At 39.2% G+C, this 21,885-nt stretch overlaps 1 protein-coding gene across 4 annotated transcripts in view; it reads right to left on the bottom strand.

Annotated features, from left to right (window-relative positions):
* Positions 1 to 21,885, bottom strand: part of diaph2 (diaphanous-related formin 2) — a 739,556-nt gene that overhangs the window by 262,078 nt on the left and 455,593 nt on the right. For all 4 annotated transcript variants that reach the window (XM_060832634.1, XM_060832633.1, XM_060832630.1 and 1 more), the window contains 2 exons: positions 20,935 to 21,174; positions 1,921 to 2,050 (listed from right to left, as the gene is read on the bottom strand). In XM_060832634.1, the coding sequence (XP_060688617.1) occupies positions 1,921 to 2,050; positions 20,935 to 21,174 (370 nt within the window). The remainder of the gene's footprint in view (positions 1 to 1,920; positions 2,051 to 20,934; positions 21,175 to 21,885) is intronic.

Genomic DNA, 21,885 nt, shown 5'->3' on the forward strand with positions numbered 1-21,885 from the left:
CATCTTGCTGAGCTACTCAGAGTCATGCAGCATGGATACAGACCCTTGAGTCCAATTTGTCCATGCCGGCCAGTATTCTAAACAAAACTAGTCCCAGTTGTCTGCTTTTGGTCTATATCCCTCTAAACCTTCCTCTTTATGTACTTGTCCAAATGTCTTTGAATGTTCTAACTGTACCCACCTCCACCACTTCCTCTGGCAGCTCATTCCAAATATGCACCACCTGCGTGAAATAGTTGACCCCCAGCTCCCTTTTAAATTTTTCTCCTCTGATCTTAAACCTATGCCTCTAGTTTTGAACATCCCTACCTGAGGGAAAATACCTTATCTATGTCTCCCATGATTTTATAAACTTATATCAAGGTCACCCCTCAGCCTCCTATGCTCTATTGAAAAAATGTCCCAGCCTATTCAGTCTCACTAGTTCATAGATAATGGCAACTAGGCTATATGCAGTACTCCAAGAGCAGCACCACCAATGTCCTATACAGACACAACATGTTGTCCCAATTCCTATACTCGATGTTCTGACTGATGAAAGCAAGTGTATTAAACAACTTCTTCACCATCTTGTCTAACTGTGACGCCACTTTCAAGGAACTATGTACTTGTAGCATAAGGCTTCTCTGGTCAACAACACTCCCGAGGGCATTACCATTAACTGTGCAAGTCCTGGCTTGGTTTATCTTACCAAAATTCTACACCTCACATTTATCTAAATTAAACTCCATCTGCCACTCTTTGGCCCATTGGCCCAGTCGATCAAGATTTCATTGTACTCTTAGAGAACTTTATTGAATGTCCACTATACCATCAATTTTGGTGTCATCCACCAACTTTCTAACCATGCTTCTATATTCTTATTCAAATTGTTTATATAAATGGCAAATAACAGTGGACTCAGCACAGATCCCTGCAGAACACTGCTGGTCACAGGCTTCTAGTCCAAACTCCAGAGCTAATGACCAACTTGCATGTAAACATGATCAAAGGCAGAACAATTTCATTAGTAAATACTGAAGGAAACTTGAAATTGAGATTGACATAGCTAGCCAGCTGTTAATGTGCTTCTAAAACATGACGGCTACACTGGAAATCAAATAATTCCCCATAACAGCCAGACATTTGTTGTGATTAACACAACATGAGCAATAACATCTGTTAAACATGTTTTACAAATCACCCAAAGCGTCTTCAAAGCATTGAAAACACTACCAGCAAGCATTGAGTTTGATTTTGACATCAAAATCTCACTGGAAGATCTGAGTAAAATGAGACTACCTCTGATGCCAACCAATAACCCTCACTTGAGAGATAAAACACCTACCATACTAAAATGATTACGTTCCAAAGTAAACTATTTTCAGTTAGAGAAGAAAGCTTTCATCACATAGCACATGACTACTGGTACATTGTCAAATTAATATAGAAGTTAGAATATGTGAAGTTAAATGTTTTTGAAAATAAACCACAGAAAATACTAAATCTTCATTTATTAAAAGAGAAAGATAAATTGAAAATTGCATTATGCATTTTGTCCACTTAAGGGAGTCCAGATGGAGAATAAACGAACCTATGTTTTAATATGCTGTTTTGATTCTGAATGTTCCTTGCTAAACCTTAACACATCTTTCCAACAACTTCACAATATCTAAGTTAACTCGTGACAAGGTAAATTGTCCATTTTAATTGAAGCAGATTCACTGCCTCAGGGGTTAATCTATATATATCTGTACTAAGGAAAACAAATTTCTAGAAACTTAGACAGGAGTTAAATGGGTAGCAAGGTTTTCTCAAGCCAGTAAGATCATCACTGAACAGGAATAATAGCCATGAAATTAAAAAAGTAAAGTATTTTGGCGAAACAAAAACACTAATCCCACTCTCTTGATTACATATCGTATTTGGTCATTGGCATACCTTTGCTTGCACTTTCTATGTGGTTAATTTCATCTGTGAATTTCAAGATTTCTGGATATTTCTCTTCTGTAATCTCTGCTAAAAAGTGCATCAATGTTGCCTTCTGGTCGACTGACTTAGTATCTTTCAGCTGCAAAAGAAAACATCAAAATGTTTAGAATGCAATGTAGATTTTATTGTTTTAACATTTATGCATTTCATTAACCTTTAGCTGCAATTACTTTTGTTTCCATTTTATTTTATTCCATCACTTTCAATAGTGCTGGCAGGCAATCTGTTCCTTAGCCATGCCAATGCAACTGTTCACCAGTTCTGTGGTACAGCATGAAGTGACTTGTTCTCTGATTTAATCTCATGCAAAAAAAAACAGAGTATGCTCTGTACCAACTTCAAAAGGTGTAACTGTCTCGATGCTGTCCACACACCAGAACCTATATATATATATCTTGAGAGCTTACAAACCCGTGCCTTAAAACATTGGAGTAACCTTGTGTTGCTCCAACCAATGTCAAATAGTGTCCAATTTACAGTCAATTGTGACCTACCAACAAAACAGTTCCTAGATGCTTTAGTCTTACAAAGAAGCACACCCGGTGTTCCAACTGATAATGAAAGAAATGTTCTTCATTTTTATTCTTATTTTCTGCCTTTTCCATAAAGTTTGAAGTATACATCTAAAATCATCTTTAAGTGGCAATATTTCATCGGTGAGTTTGCACAATAAGACAAGGTGAAATAATTGAGCAATATTATCCCAGTTTAAACCAAGGCAGAATAAAGTACCCTGGAATTTTCAGATATGAATACAACACACTGTTAATTCTTTGTCGATCAAAAGAGCTCTGCCAGCAACATTCATTTTTAAAAAATAACATACATACACATTCTCTTCATTTAAGCAGCAGCATATTTTCAAAATATTGTACCAAAGTAGAATAATGCATTGATTTAGCTCATCATTAAATCCTGCATCCACTTCAAAAGAATATGTGTGTTTAATGACTTATGCTGATGTATTAACCACACCCACACTAGAGAAGCAACAATTAATTTGTCAAAACAATTTTGATTGAGGATATTATAAGGTCTCATTATTACAGTGGTTCTTCCCTTCCATTATTTGCAGTTGTTCTTCTAAAATGCATTGATCATTATTGTTATTATTCTTCTTGCCCTCGATGATTATTTTGATGACATTTTCTCTTGCATTTTATACCACATTTACCTTTCAGTGGATTTCTTCATTTACAAAGTTGCAGCTTCATTGACAAATTATTTCACTTCCTTTTAACTCCCACTGACTACTTTTTATCTGACTAAATCTTAGCTTCAACCACAGGTCCTTTTTCTAACTTACTTGTGTTTCCTCACTGAGCCTCTCAATCCCATTTGTCTCACGAGTCAAAACACAATCAGAATTCAATCCACACTGGGGTTTAGTCTGGCAAGATACCTGCTTCAGCAGCATACTCTGCCAGCTATATTTATAGGCGGATTATGTCTGTATTAATGAAAAAATAATTTTAAAAAACTATCTGGAATGGCTACATTTCCAATAAAAACGTGTAATATCAACTGTCAACTAAATAACTATCTCTAGCTAATTAGTTGTGCACCTTAACATCTGTGGTTTGATTAACTATCAATACTCAGTTTTAAGCTTCTGCATCGATAACTGTCTTTATTAATAAATTTTAATACATGCTTAGCCATAGAAAATTAACTGAACTTTTACAGTGCAGTGCTTATTGGAAGGATGTTGTGAAACTTCAATGGGTTCAGAAAAGATTTACAAGGATGTTGCCAGGGTTGGAGGATTTATGTTATCGAGAGAGGAATAATAGGTTAGAACTGTTTTCCCTGGAGTGTCAGAGGTTGAGGGGTGACCTTATAGAAGTTTATAAAATTAAGAGGGGCATGGATAGGATAAATAGACAAAGTCTTCTCCCTGGGTTTGGGGAGTCTGGAACTAGATGGCATAGGTTTGGGGTGAGGGGGGAACAATATAAAAGAGACCTAAGGGGCAACGTTTTCACGCAGAGGGTGGTGTTTGTGTGTGGAATGGGCTGCCAGAGGAAATAGTGGAGGCTAGTACAATTGCAACATTTAATATGCATCTGAATGGGTATATGAATAGGAAGGGTTTGGAGGGATATGGGCTGGGTGCTGACAGGTGGGACTAGATTGGGTTGGGATATTTGGTTGGCATGGACGAGTTGGACCAATTGGTCTGTTTCCATGCTGTAGATTTCTATGACTCTAAGTCAAAATAAATGAATTAAAAGAATTGATAAAAAGACCACATTTGGTTTAAGAACTTAACTTCTGCCAAAATTATATCTAATAGTAATGTAATATCTCAGTGTGCTGGCGTAGTGGTAATGCCACTGAATTTTTAATCCAAAGTTGAGGGACTAAAGCTCAAACTCCACCCTGGCAGGTGGTGCAATTTAAGTTCAATTAACATTTTGAAAAACAAAGATTTGAGAGCTAATTTTAGTCATGGGAGTTGTAAAAAATCTGTTTCACTAAGGTCCTTTAGGATTGAAAATCTACCATCAGTCGCTCAATAATAGCAAATTTGAAAAGTTGCTAAAGAGAAAGATTCCTTGCAAATGACTGCAAGACAAAACATAGACTGGACTGCCATAGTGTTAAAGGTTTAGATGGAGAGCAATTTGTTAAGTGCGTACAAGACAATTTTCTGATTCAGTATGTGGATGCACCTACTAGAGAAGTTGCAAAACTTGACCTACTCATGTGAAAGAAGGCAGGGCAGGTGACTGAGGTGTCAATGGGAGAGCACTTTAGGGCCAGCGACCATAATTCTATTACTTTTAAAATAGTGATGGAAAAGGATAGGCCAAATCTAAAAGTTGAAGTTCTAAATTGGAGAAAAGGCCAATTTTGATGGTATCAGGCAAGACCTTTCGAAAGCTGAGTGGAGGCAGATGATCACAGGTAAAGGGACAGCTGGAAAATGGGAAGCCTTTAGAAATGAGATAACGAGAATTCAGGAAAAGTAAATTCCTGTCAGGGTGAAAGGAAAGGCTGGTAGGTATAGGGAATGCTGGATGATGAAAGAAATTGAGGGTTTAGTTAAGAAAAAGAAGGAAGCATATGTAAGGTATAGACAGGATAGATTGAATGAATCCTTAGAAGAGTATAAAGGAAGTAGGAGTATATTTAAGAGGGAAATCAGGAGGGCAAAATGGGGACATGAGATAGCTTTGGCAAATAGAATTAAGGAGAATCCAAAAGGTTTTTACAAATATATTAAGGACAAAAGGGTAACTAGGGAGAGAATAGGGCCCCTCAAAGATCAGCAAGGTGGCCTTTGTGTAGAGTTGCAGAAAATGGGGGAGCTAGTAAATGAATATTTTGCATCAGTATTTACTGTGGAAAAGAATATGGAAGATATAGGCTGTAGGGAAATGGATGGTGACATCTTGCAAAATTTCCAGATTACAGAGGAGGAAGTGCAGGATGTCTTGAAATGGGTAAAGGTGGATAAATCCCCAGGACCTGATCAGCTGTACCCGAGAACTCTGTGGGAAGCGAGGCAAGTGATTACTGGGCATCTTGCTGAGATATTTGTATCATTGATAGTTACAGGTGGGGTGCTGGAAGACTGGACGTTGGCAAACATGGTGCCATTGTTTAACAAGGGCGGTAAAGACAAACAGGGAACTACAGACCGGTGAGCTTGATCTCTGTGGTGGACAAGTTGTTGGAGGGAATCCTGAGGGACAGGATGTACACGTATTTAGAAAGGCAGGGACTGATTAGGGATGGTCAACATGGCTTTGTATGTGGGAAATCATGTCTCAAAAACTTGATTGAGTTTTTTTGAAGAAGTAACAAAGAAGATTAATGAGGGCAGAGCAGTAGATGTGATCTATATGGACTTCAGTAAGGCGTTCGACAAGGTTCCCCGTGGGAGGCTGATTAGCAAGATTAGATTTCACGGAATACAGGGAGAATTAGCCATTTGGATACAGAAATGGCTCAAAGGTAGAAGACAGAGGGTGGTGGTGAAGAGTTGTTTTTCAGACTGAAGGCCTGTGACCAGTGGAGTGCCATAAGGACCAGTGCTGGGTCCTCTACTTTGTCATTTACATAAATGATTTGGATGCGAGCAGAGGTATAGTCAGTAAGTTTGCAGGTGACACCAAAATTGGAGGTGTAGTGGACAACAAAGAGGGTTACTTCAGATTTCAACAGGATCTTGACCAGACGGGCCAATGGGTTGAGAAGTGGCAGATGGAGTTTAATTCCGATAAATGCGAGGTACTGCATTTTGGGAAAGCAAATCCTAGCAGGACTTATATACTCGAGTAAAAAGTGAGGTCTGCAGATGCTGGAGATCAGAGCTGAAAATGTGTTGCTGGTTAAAGCACAGCAGGTTAGGCAGCATCCAAGGAACAGGAAATTCGACGTTTCGGGCCAGAGCCCTTCATCAGGAATGAGGAGAGTGTGCCAGGCAGGGCTAAGATAAAAGGTAGGGAGGAGGGACTTGGGGGAGGGGTGATGGAGATGTGATAGGTGGAAGGAGGTCAAGGTGAGGGTGATAGGCCGGAGTGGGGTGGGGGCGGAGAGGTCAGGAAGAAGATTGCAGGTTAGGAGGGCGGTGCTAAGTTCGAGGGAATCGACTGAGACAAGGTGGGGGGAGGGGAAATGAGGAAACTGGAGAAATCTGAGTTCATCCCTTGTGGTTGGAAGGTTCCCAGGCGGAAGATGAGGCGGTCTTCCTCCAACCGTCGTGTTGTTATGTTCTGGCGATGGAGGAGTCCAAGGACCTGCATGTCCTCGATGGAGTGGGAGGGAGATTTAAAGTGTTGAGCCACGGGGTGGTTGGGTTGGTTGGTCTGGGTGTCCCAGAGGTGTTCTCTGAAGCGTTCCGCAAGTAGGCGGCCCGTCTCCCCAATATAGAGGAGGCCACATCGGGTGCAGCGGATGCAATAGATGATGTGTGTGGAGGTGCAGGTGAATTTGTGGCGGATATGGAAGGATTCCTTGGGGCCTTGGAGAGAAGTAAGGGAGGAGGTGTGGGCGCAAGTTTTGCATTTCCTGCGGTTGCAGGGGAAGGTGTCGGGAGTGGAGGTTGGGTTGGTGGGGGGTGTGGACCTGACGAGGGAGTCGCGAAGGAAGTGGTCTTTGCGGAACGTTGAGGGGAGGGAAATATATCCCTGGTGGTGGGGTCCGTTTGGAGGTGGCGGAAATGACGGCGGATGATACGCTGTATACGGAGGTTGGTGGGGTGGTAGGTGAGAACCAGTGGGGTTCTGTCTTGGTGGCGGTTGGGGGGGGCGGGGCTCAAGGGCGGAGGAGCAGGAAGTGGGCTCCCCCAAGTCCCTCTTCCCTACCTTTTATCTTAGCCTGCCTGGCACACTCTCCTCATTCCTGATGAAGGGCTCTGGCCCGAAACGTCGAATTTCCTGTTCCTTGGATGCTGCCTAACCTGCTGTGCTTTAACCAGGACTTATATACTTAATGGTAAGGTCCTAGGGAGTGTTGCTGAACAAAGAGACCTTGGAGTGCAGGTTCAGAGCTCTTTGAAAGTGGAGTCGCAGGTAGGTAGGATAGTGAAGGCTGCGTTTGGTATGCTTTCCTTTATTGGTCAGAGTATTGTGTACAGGAGTTGAGAGGTCATGTTGCGGCTGTACAGGACAATGTTAGGCCACTGTTGGAATATTGCATGCAATTCTGGTCTCCTTCCTATTGGAAAGATGTTGTGAAATTTGAAAGGGTTCAGAAAAGATTTACAAGGATGTTGCCAGGGTTGGAGGATTTGAGCTATAGGGAGGGGCTGAACAGGCTGGGGCTGTTTTCCCTGGAGCGTTGGAGGCTGAGGGATGACCTTATAGAGGTTTACAAAATTATGAGGAGCATGGATAGGGTAAATAGACAAAGTCAGGGAGTCCAGAACTGGAGGGCATAGGTATAGAGTGAGAAGGGAAAAATATAAAAGAGACCTAGTGGGCAACTTTTTCACGCAGAGGGTGGTATGTGTATGGAATGAGCTGCCAGAGAAAGTGGCGGAGGTTGGTATAATTGCAACATTTAAAAGGCATTTGGATGGGTATATGAATAGGAAGGTTTGGAGGGATATGGGCCGGGTACTGGCAGGTGGGAGTAGATTGGGTTGGAATATCTGGTCAGCATGGACGAGTTGCACCGAAGGGTCTGTTTCTATGCTGTATATTTCTATGACTCTATAATACCTGATTTCAAACAATCACCGCATATTATACTATTAAAAAAGCATATGCTGATTTGTTGGCAAATTAACTCACTTATCAGTACTTTTTTCTCTTCTCATGTAAAAGTGGTGATTATTTGAAGTTTGCCAACTTTGCTTTTGTCATGGTGTTTGCAAGATGAAAACTTCAGCAACAAATTTCCCTTTCAAGCAACCACTATGCACCCCTGTCATGTGACCCCAAACCTACAACAATATAGTTGACTCTCAGTCACTCACATTTGTAACTAGGGATGGGCAAGAATTGTTAGCTTTGCCAGTGATGTCCACATTCTGTGAACAAATTAAATGGATCAACTATAATATAAATAGTGATGGCAATACAGTTCAAGCTTCAGATTGAATCACTTTTTGGCTGATTTACATTTAGGTTCACTTCAATTCATTTCTCCAATGAAACTGATTATTATTTGTTTCCTGTCTATTCTGAAAGGCAACATCTACTATAGATTAGGGGGGAATCAGTTTAGCTCAGTTGGCTGGATCACTGGTTACAGAGCAGTGTGACACCAACAGCCTGGGTTCAATTTCCATCACTGGTTTGAGATTACCATGAAGGACTCTCCTTCTCAACCTCTCCCCTAGCCTGAGGTCTGGTGACCCTCAGGTTAAATCACGACCAGTCGCTTCTCACGCAAATGAGAGAGCAGCCCCGATTGCCTGGTAAGACTATGGTGATACAACAACAACTATAAATTAGGTATTTGGCCATGTCTTTTGGAATCATGTGAATGTTTCAGAACATTATGGACCAAAACACCATGGTCCACATCATCAAAATGCAGCCATGTAATCTGGAGTAAATTTTTTCATAATTCTTTGGATTACTATTGTACCTTTGTCACTGACAGTGAGAAGCAGCAATGTTTTCACTTCTCATAATCTGTTTGTCTATAATCATAACACGTCAGAAACTAGGTGAATTTAAAATCAAAACTTGGTATCCAAATTAGGTGTGGCCCAAATTAGCACTGCTCAATTTTTGGCAAAAATATAGTTTTTTGATATTGCAACATTTTAAAGGACCTATTAAGACTAGGAGATGAGGTAAACTGACTTTTTGTGAAGAATGCTGTGGGCTGTTTTATTAACCATGTTGCTGTTTGTTATATGGTGCATTTTCTCATTTGGCGTGATGGATTTTTTTGGAGCTGCTAGAGGTCAAATTCTTCAGAACAGATTGTTGTACATGGATTTGTATAAAGCTTCTTCAGTCAGGTGGAAGCTCTTAATAAAATTAGTTTTATCCCCCCAATTTCATACTTAGAAACCATCAAACAAACAGGCAAAAGCCTCAAGCAAGAACTGTGTAAGTGTAAAACAAAGATTAAAAAAATCACACAACACCAGGTTTAATTGGAAGCACTAGAGGTCGGAGTACTGCTCCTTCATCGGGTGGTTGACAACCATCTGATGAAGGAGCGTCGCTCCGAAATCTAGTGCTTCCAATTAAGTCTTTTGGACTATAATCTGGCGTTGTGCGATTTTTAACTTTGTACACCCCAGTCCAACACCGGCATCTCCAAATTTAAAAAAAGGGTTTGGATTAACACAGCATGGAGGAGATGTGCATTATAGTCAATACATTCTTCAATTTTGTTGCTATTATTTTCATCCACAAATAATAGGTTTTCAATTCAGTTATTTGGTATTATTGTTGTAGAGTTAAACACTCTTGCAAAATATTTTCATATTTAACCATATTGAATGTCTCTTGAAATTTCAAATAAACATCAGGATGACTTTTATAGATTTTTACTTTTGCTACAAAGTGTTGCAAATTGAGATTGTTGCTGAACAACTGGGTCGAAATGGCTTAAAGTCCAAGAGGATTTATCATTCATTAAATGAAGAACAGTAAATCTGGTGTCACCAGCTCACCTTCACTCCTACTATTCAAAGCAACCTTGCCATGTGAAGATCAGCAGGAATTTGTAAAAGATATGCATAAGATAATCCTCTTACACTATTTGCAGTGTCTTATTAAGTGCAGTATTATCTCTATTTCTATAACCATGTTATTTATTTCACAAGATATTTATAGTTTTAAATAAACTTCAAAATTGCTTAATTAATTTTATGAATTTTGGTCTTCATCACTGCTTTTTTTTGTTTAAAAATCAATTTTTTTGGTTATTTTTAAGCACCTCACTCAGCTGAGTTTTATTTTCTCATTTGGGTTGTGGCTCCTCCAGCCTGGACATTTTGCATTACATAGACTCTTCCTTCATCTTTCAGAAAGAAAGGCTTCGCTGCAAACTTTTCATCACAGACTCACTGAAACTACCAGAGACCATATGCTTGATCTCCAAACTCTGCTTCCTACTTCACACATTGCTTCCAGCTACAAGAGCATTCACGTGAAAATTCTCAGGCATTTTGTGTACACCAACTTTTGTTTTCTGAAGAACAAGAAGTTTATCAACCTTTGCTGCATTTTGCTATCATGAACGTATCTCCCACATTCAGACCGCGTATCCATGATCAATACAAACTATGTTAATAACATATGGTTTCCACCCATTACATACTTTGCACACATCCATATGTACATGATACTTAATATCATCAATTGGAACATTATTGAATCAATTCACATTTCATTACAATATGAATAGTTGGGTAGCTCAACAGATTCATGCAACATTAATTGATCTGTTATTTTAAGGGAGATAAAAATAGCGAGAAAACTATTACTCAGTCACCAACTATTATCTAGTTATTTCAAGTTCCGAGAAAGAACATTATTTTTACTGATAATGTAAAATAAGTTGAATCAACAGTCAGAAATCAAGTTTAATTGCTAACAGATCACTACTTGTGCAGAGCAGACCATGATGAATACTGTATAATTATTCAACAGTCTATTATTAGGATATAAATGTCACATATGGAGAACATTGTTGACCCTGAACTGAAGTTCCCTTTGGATTTTTGGATAAGGCCACACAATTCTCCTACTCGACTTGTTTAAGGACATCAACACACAGTTCTCTCCCACCATCATCCCATCTGAGACTAACAAATTGCAGACTAATAGAGTTCTTTCATTCTACGTTATAGAGCTGATTTGTTTAAGTACAATGTTTCAACTACTAATTACAATTTCACTAGATTCACTAAGTTCACTGGACAGGATGGATTCATCTGTTTGGAGTAGGCACAATGAAAGTTCTGAGGAAGGGTCACCAGACCAGAAGTGTTAACTCTGATTTCTCTTCACAGATGCAGTCAGACCTGAAGACCTTTTAAAACAACTTTTGGTTTTGTTTATAATAAAGGGTCCCTCAAGACTATTCTAGTTAGCTAGCCTGTGCATAGATGCTTAAAAATATCACTTGAAATTGAAGAATACAATAGACAAGTTTCTTCCCTTGTGCGCTATGCCACCCTATTTGTAAATGTTGATATAAATTATCACTCATTGTACATGAAAGGAGTTGCCCAGTTTAGCAAGCGTACTATTACCTGGAGCAAGTTGTTTTTACGTCATCTGAATGCCTGTTATGTATGGGTCAGTGAAGTGACTATTTTCTAAGTTACATTCACACAACTAGCATAACTAGGGAAAAATAAAATGTGGAGACAGGTCTGAATAGAAAACATCTCAAAAAAATTCCACTTCAATTCTTCTCTTAGTCAGTGAAGTAAACCTACAAGAAGATGAAATTTTTCTATTTGGAAAGTTTAGATGACTACTTCTTATCCAAGTGATGATGGCAATATCTGAAATGTGTTTTTACATATTTGCACAAAATAAATCTCTGCTTCAGGTTTGAAAACAAGAAGTGCATTAAAAACACAAAATGTGAAGTAACTTTTAAATTAGCATCAGCTAGAAGGATGGAATAACAGCTGGGGTGGCATGGTGGCTCAGTGGTTAGCACTGCTGTCTCACAGCACCAGGGTCCCAGGTTTGATTCCAGCCTCGGGTGACTGCCTGTGTGGAGTTTGCACATTCTCCCCGTTTCTGCGTGGGTTTCCTCTGGGTGCTCCAGTTTCCTCCCACAGGTCATGTGAATTGGCCATTCTAAATTGCCCGTAGTGTTAGGTGCATTGGCCAGGGGAAATGGGTCTGGGTGGGTTACTCTTTGGAGGATCAGTGTGGACTTGTTGGGCCGAAGGGCCTGTTTCCACACTGTTGTAAATCTAAAGTAATCAATAAATAACTAAAAATGATGCCCAAAATGAGAATAAAAATGACTTTTTAAAATATGGTGTATTATCTTGAATTGAGGATTATTATTTTATTTCAAAGTTCTGAAACCACCAGACTCTTTCTGGGAAAGAACTGTGAAAAAGTCATTTTGGAAACTTTTATAAAGTTGTGTCACTTGATAATAAGCTGTCTCAGAATGCATAATTTTATTCTAAGTTAAATCACTGTTTATCTGCTAAAGAATTACAGCTTAATGTTTTGAAAAGTCAAAATTTATATCTGCAAAATGTAATAAACAGAATGAAATAGTTTTGCATATTGGGAGGCTTATCAATAACACAACACCTCAATCTTTGGTCAGTCAGAATTTATTGGGTATTATCCATAGAAATCTTGTTTTCAATCAAGCAACCCACACTCTTTCCACCCACTGTTATAAGGCCTGTCGTTAAGATAGATGGCAAAAAAATTGCATGAATTCTGCTATTGATAAGATCACCTTCAACAAATACAAACAGTACAAGAAGGATTTATCAGTGATGTATAAATAAATGTTTATCAATCTACTCTAGGAATCAATTAACATATTTACAATTACAATAATTCATTATTGAATAATTCATTTAATTACAGCTCAGTTACTCCACTTTCCCCCTGGCCTAGCAGTGGTTTATTTTGGAACACAATTTCAGTCATGTTGCCATATCATCTAGTTTCCTGCATGGAGTATCAATGGATGGTATCATGGCCAAGTCCATGTTTGCATATGCTATGTTTCATGCATAATAAGGAGTAGAAAATCTTACTGAATCTTTTTCTTGTTCCTGGTGCAGGCAGAAATGGATTGTGTTTAGTGCCCATTGTTGCTTCTATCCAAGATTACTGGTTGGGTTTCTACAACAATCAACTATGGTTTGATTGTCATTAGAGTCATGCAGCAGAGAAACTGGCACTTCGGCCAACTCGTCCATGCCAATCAGGTTTCCTAACTGAACTAGTCCCATTTGCCTGCATTAGCCAACCTTTTTTGTTTGTGTATCTATCTACAACACTCTGCCAAAGATTCACAACACTTAGAATGAAGGAATTTCTCCTCCTCTCCATCCCAACTGACCAACTCATATCCTGAGAGTATAGGCCTAATTTAACAGTCTCGCAGGATAATTTTCTCATTCTAGAGATCAATCTAGAGAACTGTCACTATTGCTTCCAATGCAAGTGTATCCTTCCTTAAATATGGAGTCCAAAACTGTAAACAATATTCTAGATGTGATCTTACCAAAGCCCTGAACACTGTAGCAGAGTTCTGTATTTTTATATTCCAATCCCTTGCCATAAAGGGCATCATGCTATTTACCTTCCAAATGGTTCACTCTATCTGTAAAAATGCTTTCTGCTTACCTTGTAGAAACTCAGTGACGTGTAGGTTAGGTGGGTACACCGACCACTGCAACAGACAGCTGGAACTGACAACCGGAAGCGGCAGATTCAAACCACTACAAATACTGGAGGAAAGCGCTTCACAGGAGGCTCCCAAGCACTGAGGATGTCACCTAGACAGGGGACGAAACATCTGCAACACAAATTCCCAGCTTGGCAAACAGAACCACAACAGACACTTTATTATTCTGGAACCAGTTCAAAGCTGTTCTCCACTCCCAAAGGTCTGCTTCCTTTTTCCTTTCCTGGATAAGCAACATCAACTCCCAGAATTGACTTTTACCAAGTCAGTTACACTGGAAATTCCTCCCACTAGTCAAAGCTCAGCAAGTCTTTCAGCTTCATCTAAATTCATATGAACTTCTTCAATCTGAGTTTAGCATACTATGAACAATAGAATCTGTATTGTCACTGCATCACATGCAGGACCAGATGTTTTTCTGCCATGAGATCCTTGATGAGTGATATACTTCTCACAGATAGTGATATCTGAAAAACCTGGAACTCACTTTGTTGCTTATGTGGTCACACCTATTTTCCTCTGGAACCACACAAAAGCAGTCTGCCCAAGTTAGACAGCACTGGAGAGGTTCGAGTAGATTGCTGTTGTCAACCATGTCAAAGGTTGAAGAAAGGATGTCAAAAATGAGTCAAAAATGAGGTCTGCAGATGCTGGAGATCACAGCTGCAAATGTGTTGCTGGTCAAAGCACAGCAGGTTAGGCAGCATCTCAGGAATAGAGAATTCGACGTTTCGAGCATAAGCTTCATTCCTGATGAAGGGCTTATGCTCGAAACGTCGAATTGAAGAAAGGATGAGAAAGATTATGAAAGAACATTTATTTGTGGCAGAGTGACACTGGATGCAATTTGTGACTTGGATGAGAATTCGAGTTCTGAGAAAGATGGGATATGATGTGGGAGGCAATGAGACCTGTAGTGCTTGGAGAAGTTGGAGATTAGATGAAATTGAAGAGTTCGTAGAATTTTAGAATCCCTACAGTGCAGAAAGAGGCCATTTGGCCCATTGAGTCTACACCAACTCTCTGAACAGCATACTACCTATACTCAAACCCCCCATATGGGGTTTTACCATTGCTTAACCCACCTAACCTACACATCACTGAACCAATCCACTTAACCTACGTATGTTTGGACAGTGGGTGGAAACCCATGTAAGCATGGGGAAAATGTACAAACTCTACCCAGACAGTTGTCCAAGGCTAGAATCGAACCTAGGCCCCTCACATTATGAAGTAGCGTTGCTAACCACTGTGCCACCCTTAGCTGAGTTGAGGATTGCTTTTTGAGGAGAAAGCTGATGTCAGCAGATACAAAGGAGAAAGGGGAAAAACATCTGTAAAGAGCAAACTGTTTACAGCATTAGTTAACCATTGGGGTCAGGAGGGCATGTTTATTGATCTGCAATTTAGTGAGACTGGATTAAGAGAAGAATCGGTGGATCACTTGGACAAGACATACAAAGGAGAAGTAAGTTGTGTAGTGAGGGAAATCCAGAAGTAAACTGACAAGAAAGGGGAATTACTGCTGTGTTCTGACATGAACAACAAATCCTGTTATTAAACACCTTACAGTTACATTACAATTATGTGGGGAGTTCATTCAGAGGAAATTGAAGACAGTGTTATCTGGCACTGTACATTAACCTTTTAATGATGATAAGTGTGAAGACCAAACACAACCTATTAAATACAAAAATGCTGCAATTATACTGGCTATTTGTGAAAGAAAGCCTGCTGTATAATTACTTTTGTCAGCCCTGCCTCCATGGCTATAATCAGGTCTGAGTCAGAAGCTTGTGCATTCACAAGCTGTGCTGTCGGATGTTGGGTCTACAATCGAGGCTGATTCTTCAAATGCACAGGGAGAGCAGACTGCATGGTCAGAGCTGCTATCTTCTAGATGAAAGGTTACACCAAGGCAATGTCTGTCCCCTGAACTGCATACAAAAAGATTCCCTGTTGATGTTTGTCCTCCAACAATCACTTCAAAAGCCCAATAACTGGTCATTAATTGTGTTGCTTTTGTGGGAGCATGCTGTGTGCAAATAAACTCCTGCATTTGCACACAAAACAATGTCTACATTGCAAAATTAAGTTATTGGTGAAAAGCTTTCAGACCTTTGGGATACCTGAAAGATATCACAGAGCTGCAGATCTTTTCTTCCCCTTTAGTATACTAAGTTAATTAAATTAAGAGCTCAATTTCTGTATCAATGCAGTATTCCACAGTCCTTCTGGCTAGACTCCAGACCAGCTGTCAAATTTAGCTTGTTCATTGACATTCCTATATTTATCTTAATTTGCAGTCATATTGTTTCATCAACCTGATGTCAGATTTTTTTGTGAAATTTTCTGCTTCTGTGAAGCTTATTGGGTGTTTTGTTTTCCAATATGCATAATATAATCTCAAGTTGTTGTTGTTGGCTATAGCTCCCAAGCTAACGTGCTGTGATTCCAGTCAGGTCAGATTCAAACTGATGTTCACTAGTTTGAATTAGTTGAATTAGGGGATTAGCTGCCTCTGCACAGAAGACATTTCAAGTGCAACTCTGTGGAGCTCTGGATAATAAAATGCTGGCGTATAATTTTAACAAGTTGGTAACCATTTAGATACTATAATGATATGGGAAGAAAAACCTGCTGAAGATGTTAAAGTCTACGCAGATCACAATTCCATCTACCCTCACAACATCACCAAGACTCTCTCAAGAGCTATCTTTTGACCTTTGGAGGTAACTTATAGGTTTTCAGGGACTCCTTTTTCATTCAAGTGACTCATTTATTAAGCAATCCTGATAAGTTGTATGATTAGTTACTCTAATTGTGTTGACAAATGGGGAAATAGGTTATTTGGACTTGCAGAGAATCAGAAATAAACTTCATCAATATTCTCAGTTATTAATAACACTCCATTAAACTTATAGCTTCAACATAGAAAGACAAACGTGAATTTCTTATACAACACACTGTTTAACGTGGTACAACATAAGTTAACAGCGATTTTTAAAAAATGACTGACAGTCACAAAAGATCATCAACCTAAAGATACTTTCCATCAGTTGCTGAGGTCATATCGAATATTTTGATCACATATGCAGGAAACTGGTAGACAGCAAGCAGATGCTTTTTACTGTATCTCAAAGCAATGCGTAAATTTAAGTTTACCAAGTAACTAAATGCTCTTTATGGTGCATCTACTACATTTTTCCCAATATCATAGCTTCTGAACATTTGCAGCCTTAAGCAACAAATTCAACATTAATTTGCAGCAAATCCATTACCTTAGGTGATTGAGTTTTCCTGCTTTCTAGTAAGTTGAAAATTTCTTTGTTAACTAGCTTAAAGATTTGCTCAGGGCAAGTTCGTTTTAATTAATTTCATTGAACATTTCAATCAAGTAGCAAGGAAGGTGTTGAGGGTAATGTGATTAATGTAGTGTATATGATACTGAAAAGGCATTTGACATCAGGCAAAAGAATCAGTTCACCAGCAATGTTTAACTTATGGAGAAAAAGGTCAATAGTGAGCTTTCCTGGAGTGGGGATTAGGACCACTGGTTTTCTCACTGTATGTTAAAGACTTAGGTATGGGTGTTCAGGGCACAATTTCAATATCTGCTTAAGATACAAAATTTAGAAAGATTGTGAAATACGAAGTGGCTAGTGAGAGACCTGAAGCGGACATGGAAAGGTGAGTAGCTTGAGCAGAAATTTAATACAAAGAAGCGTGAAGTGAGACATTTTAGTAGGGAAAAGCAAGGTAACATAAAACAAATGAGGAAATCATTTTAAAGAGGGTGCAGGAACAGTGACATATGCTGAATGTTCATAGCTAATTACATGTGGTAGCACAGGTTCAGAAAGCAGTTGCATGCCAAAGAAAAGCATTGACATTGTGTTGGACCTTTATAAAATATTGGTTCAGCCACATTTGATGTGATGTGTAAAATTCCAGGGTCCATAATTAAGGAATGTTAAGGCATTGGAGAGGTTGCTGAAAAGACAGATCCAACTGATTCCAGGGATGGGGTACTTCAGTTTTGAGGAAAGAATAAGAGAGCTGTCTCAGTTTTCTTTTGAGAAGAGAAGGATTCAGAGTGCTCAACAGAGATCAGATGAATCCTGTGAGTGTTCAATTTTGAATTCAAATCCATGAAGTCTCACAGCATCAGGTCAAACATGGACAAGGAAACCTACGATTGATTATCACCTACCAATATCATCACCCTTCAAAACACCAGTAAGTGAACCAGTACTACTTCATGTTAAATACTAAGTGGAAGACACACTGAGGGTGGAAAGGCAACATCGTGCATTATGGGTGGGAGGCTTCAAAGTCCATCACCAGGCGTGGATTGATCAAACAAGTTGGCTAAAGGACATGGCTGCTAGCCTGGTCTGCAGCATGAAAAAATAAAAGATAATATCTTACTTGACCTCATTCTCACCAATTTATCTATCACAGGTACACCTGTCCATGATAGTTTTGGGAGGAATAACCACTGTAAAGTTCTTGTGGTGACAATGTTTTGTCTTCACATCAATGACATCCTCTATTGTGGCCCTACCATGGCTAGATTGTGAACAGAGTCAGCATCTCACAATTTTGCAACCATGATGTGCCATAGATCATTATTAACAACAGGCTTGTACAATCTGCAACCTCGTGGCCTGGCATATCCCAGACCCAACTACAACCATCAAAGCTAGGATATCAACCTTGGTTCAATGAAGCACGCAGGAGGACATGCCAGGTGCAGTAACAGACATACCTAAAAGTGAGATTTCAACCTGATCATGTTATATAACACAGGGCTACTTGCATACCAAAAAGCGAAAGCAACTTGCGACAGACAGAAATGAGCAATCCCACATTCACAGATCAGGTCAAAACTTTGTACTTGTCACATCTAATCAAAAATGGAGGTGGACAATTAAACAACTAATACAAGGCAGCTCTACAAATATCCACATTCCAATGGTGCAGCTATGCAGATCAGTAGAAAAGTCAAAGTGTGGCACTGGAAAAGCACAGCGGGTTAGGCAGCATCCGAGGAGCAGAAGAATCGATGTATCGGGCATAAGCCCTCCGTGATGAATGTGATTCCTGATGAAGGGCTTATGCCCAAAATGTCGACTGTGCTCCTTGAAAGCTGCTTGACCTACTGTGCTTTTCTAGTGTCACACTTTTCGACTCTGATCTTCAGTATTTGCAGTCCTCACTTTCTCTGAGATAAGTAGGAAAGGCTGAAGGATTGCTCCATGATTAGCCAGAAATGCCAAGAGGATGATGCAGCTTGGTCTCCCTTTGTACTTCTAATCATCACGACTACCAGTTTTCAACTGATTCCATTTGCTACATGTGATATGAAAAAGAGGTAACCATAGTTGTGGCTATGTTCACTGATCTGGGAAGTTGATTTGCAGACATTTCATCACCTGTGTAGGTGACATCCTCAGGCTTTGGAGCCTCCTGTTAAGCACTGCTATACTGTGAGGCACTGGATACATTGACCAAATATCCATTCCACAAAAAGGAGAATAAATCTTGCTATTATTATAATTCCAATCATCAGAAAAAAAACAAAATAGGTCATTGACAGTGCTAATAAGAGGCATTCGCTCAGCAATAACCTGTTCACGGGTACAGAGTTTTGGTTCCACTCGAGTTAACTCTTGATCTAATGACAACCATGGACAAAATAATTGAATTTCAGAGGTGAGGAGGGACTGACTGTCCTTGACATCAAAGCAGCATTTTACTGAGTACATCATCAAGGGGTCTGAGCAAAACTGGTGTCAATGCAAATCACGGGAAACTTCTCCACTGCTTGCAGTGACTCCAAGCACAAAGAACGATGCTTGCGGCTGTTGCTGGCAAATTATTTCAAACCCAGGACATGACTGCAAGTGCCCTCAGGATAGGTGCATTCTAATCTGTTCAGACTCACTAATATACACTAATATAGATGGGACTTAAACCTCTCTCTCCTGATTCAGAGAGACCAGAGTACAGAGACACTCTCTCTGTACCACAATAACCCTTGTTTCACTGTTAGAACGCTTTCACATTTTGTGAATTATTGCATGACTTCCTCAGAGTAGACATGCTGTTGAGTCATGTCACAATACACTTCTGGAGCAGGTGGGACTTGAACCCTGGCCTCCTGGTTCAGTGGTCGGGACACTATCACTGCTCCAGTTCTTTGGTCCAACCACATTCAGCTGCTTCAACAATTAACTTTGCTCCATCATAAGGTCAGAAGTGGGTGTGTTTGCTGAGAAACACAATATTCAGCATCATTCATGACTTCTCAGATACATAAAAACATATGTTCACATGCAGAAAGAACTAGTCAGCATACTGAGTCAGAATAATAAGTGGCAAGCAATATTTGTGTTATAAAAGTGCCAATGACTTTTGCCAACAAGGGAGAATCAACTATCTCCCATTGACATCCAGTAACATTACCATCACTTGGATTGTTGGGGGCAAAGGATTGAATTATTTTTCAATAATTAACAATTGTGCAAGTGAAGAATTAAACTATGCTTCATTGTTAAACAATTTCTGTAGGGAGGAAGGCCGCACAAACAGGCTTACTATTAACGTATGGTTTCATTGCAATTTTGTCTTTCAAGTGAATGTAAACCTAGGCTAACACATATGAGAATGTCTTTGAGGTAAAGAATTTTACTGAAAGACATAACTAAGTCTTCATTTTTTTTTCATAATAGCCTATTGCTATAACATAATTATAGTTGCATGTACACACCCACATTCATGAGAGACATATACGCATACATTCCTTTGCAATTAAGTTGTATGCTGGATTTTGTGATTGTTTTGATATTTTCAGATGCATAACTTTGGATAAGTTTCTATATTGTTTATATAGTTTCTGTTGTTTACACTGTCTTTTGAGTCTGTTAAGTTTAAAATAGAGTCTGGTTGCTTCTCCTCAAAGAGGAAAATCACAGAGCAAATTACAAACTGCTCAAGCACCTCCTGATGGTCTGGTTAAAACCAGCATTTGTAACAGTGTGCCAACTTGTTCAATTGGGAGCTGAATGTGACAGTCAGGAGCAATCTGTAAATATATAGTTAATTTCAAATGATGGTAAGGCTTACCTTGCAAAGATAGCTGATCTTGAAGCCAAAGGTTTGTGCATTTCTGGAACCTGAATTCATGTAGTTACCCACAAGAAGAACCAACTCCAAAATTTTACTGAAATTTTCGCTCTTCTTCACCTCTTCACAGGCAATTGTTACATTCATTATGTCGGGTTTGATGTTGTTCAAATACTCTTCAAACTGAAGTTTGAAGAGAATATTGTTCAGTCGTGGTCGTAACAACTTTACAGTGCTCATCTGCAAACAAAATGTGCAAAATTGATGCTTGTTTCAAATTTTTTTGCAAGAAAAAACCAAGAACAAATCATTGCATATGACGCAAGATTATTTATTTCATAAGGAGCCAATTGTATAAAAGTGCGTGATGAATAACATGACTCAAAATGTAGGAAGACAACAAAGTAGTCTTGATATTTTCACATGTGGAAGGGGAAAGAAATTATATGAAACTGAAAAAGTGTCAGAATTTGGGTTCCTAATCAATCACTCCAACAATGGCTGCAGAACAAATTAGTGTTAGACTAAATATGTCTGTAATTCCCTGAAATTGCTGCAGGTACTTAACACCTCAGATGAGACATCAATAAACCGTAGTGAGAATTACAGAGTCTTGCTGCCATTGTGGATTAAAACTTCAGTATAAATGAACATCTTTCAAGTTGAAAGACCAAAAACAGGAAATGACCACTGGAACATAGAAAGAATGTTTCAATTTCATCAGGTAAAATTGTTTTTCCAGATTATCACAATAGTCTCTAGCTTTTTCAAATACAATTCTGTAATTGCGTGCCAAGTGGTCATAAATCATAAGAAATGTATGAACATTCCAATTCATATTTATGCATTCACCAAGACTACCTACTTGCACCTCCAAAATTCCACACTGGTTTCACGCCAGTTTCAGCTGATCTACTGTAAAACCCTCATTCATGTATTAGCATTACTTGA

The sequence above is a fragment of the Hemiscyllium ocellatum genome, chromosome 11 (genome assembly GCF_020745735.1).
Source record: "Hemiscyllium ocellatum isolate sHemOce1 chromosome 11, sHemOce1.pat.X.cur, whole genome shotgun sequence".
Taxonomy (NCBI): Eukaryota; Metazoa; Chordata; class Chondrichthyes; order Orectolobiformes; family Hemiscylliidae; genus Hemiscyllium; species Hemiscyllium ocellatum.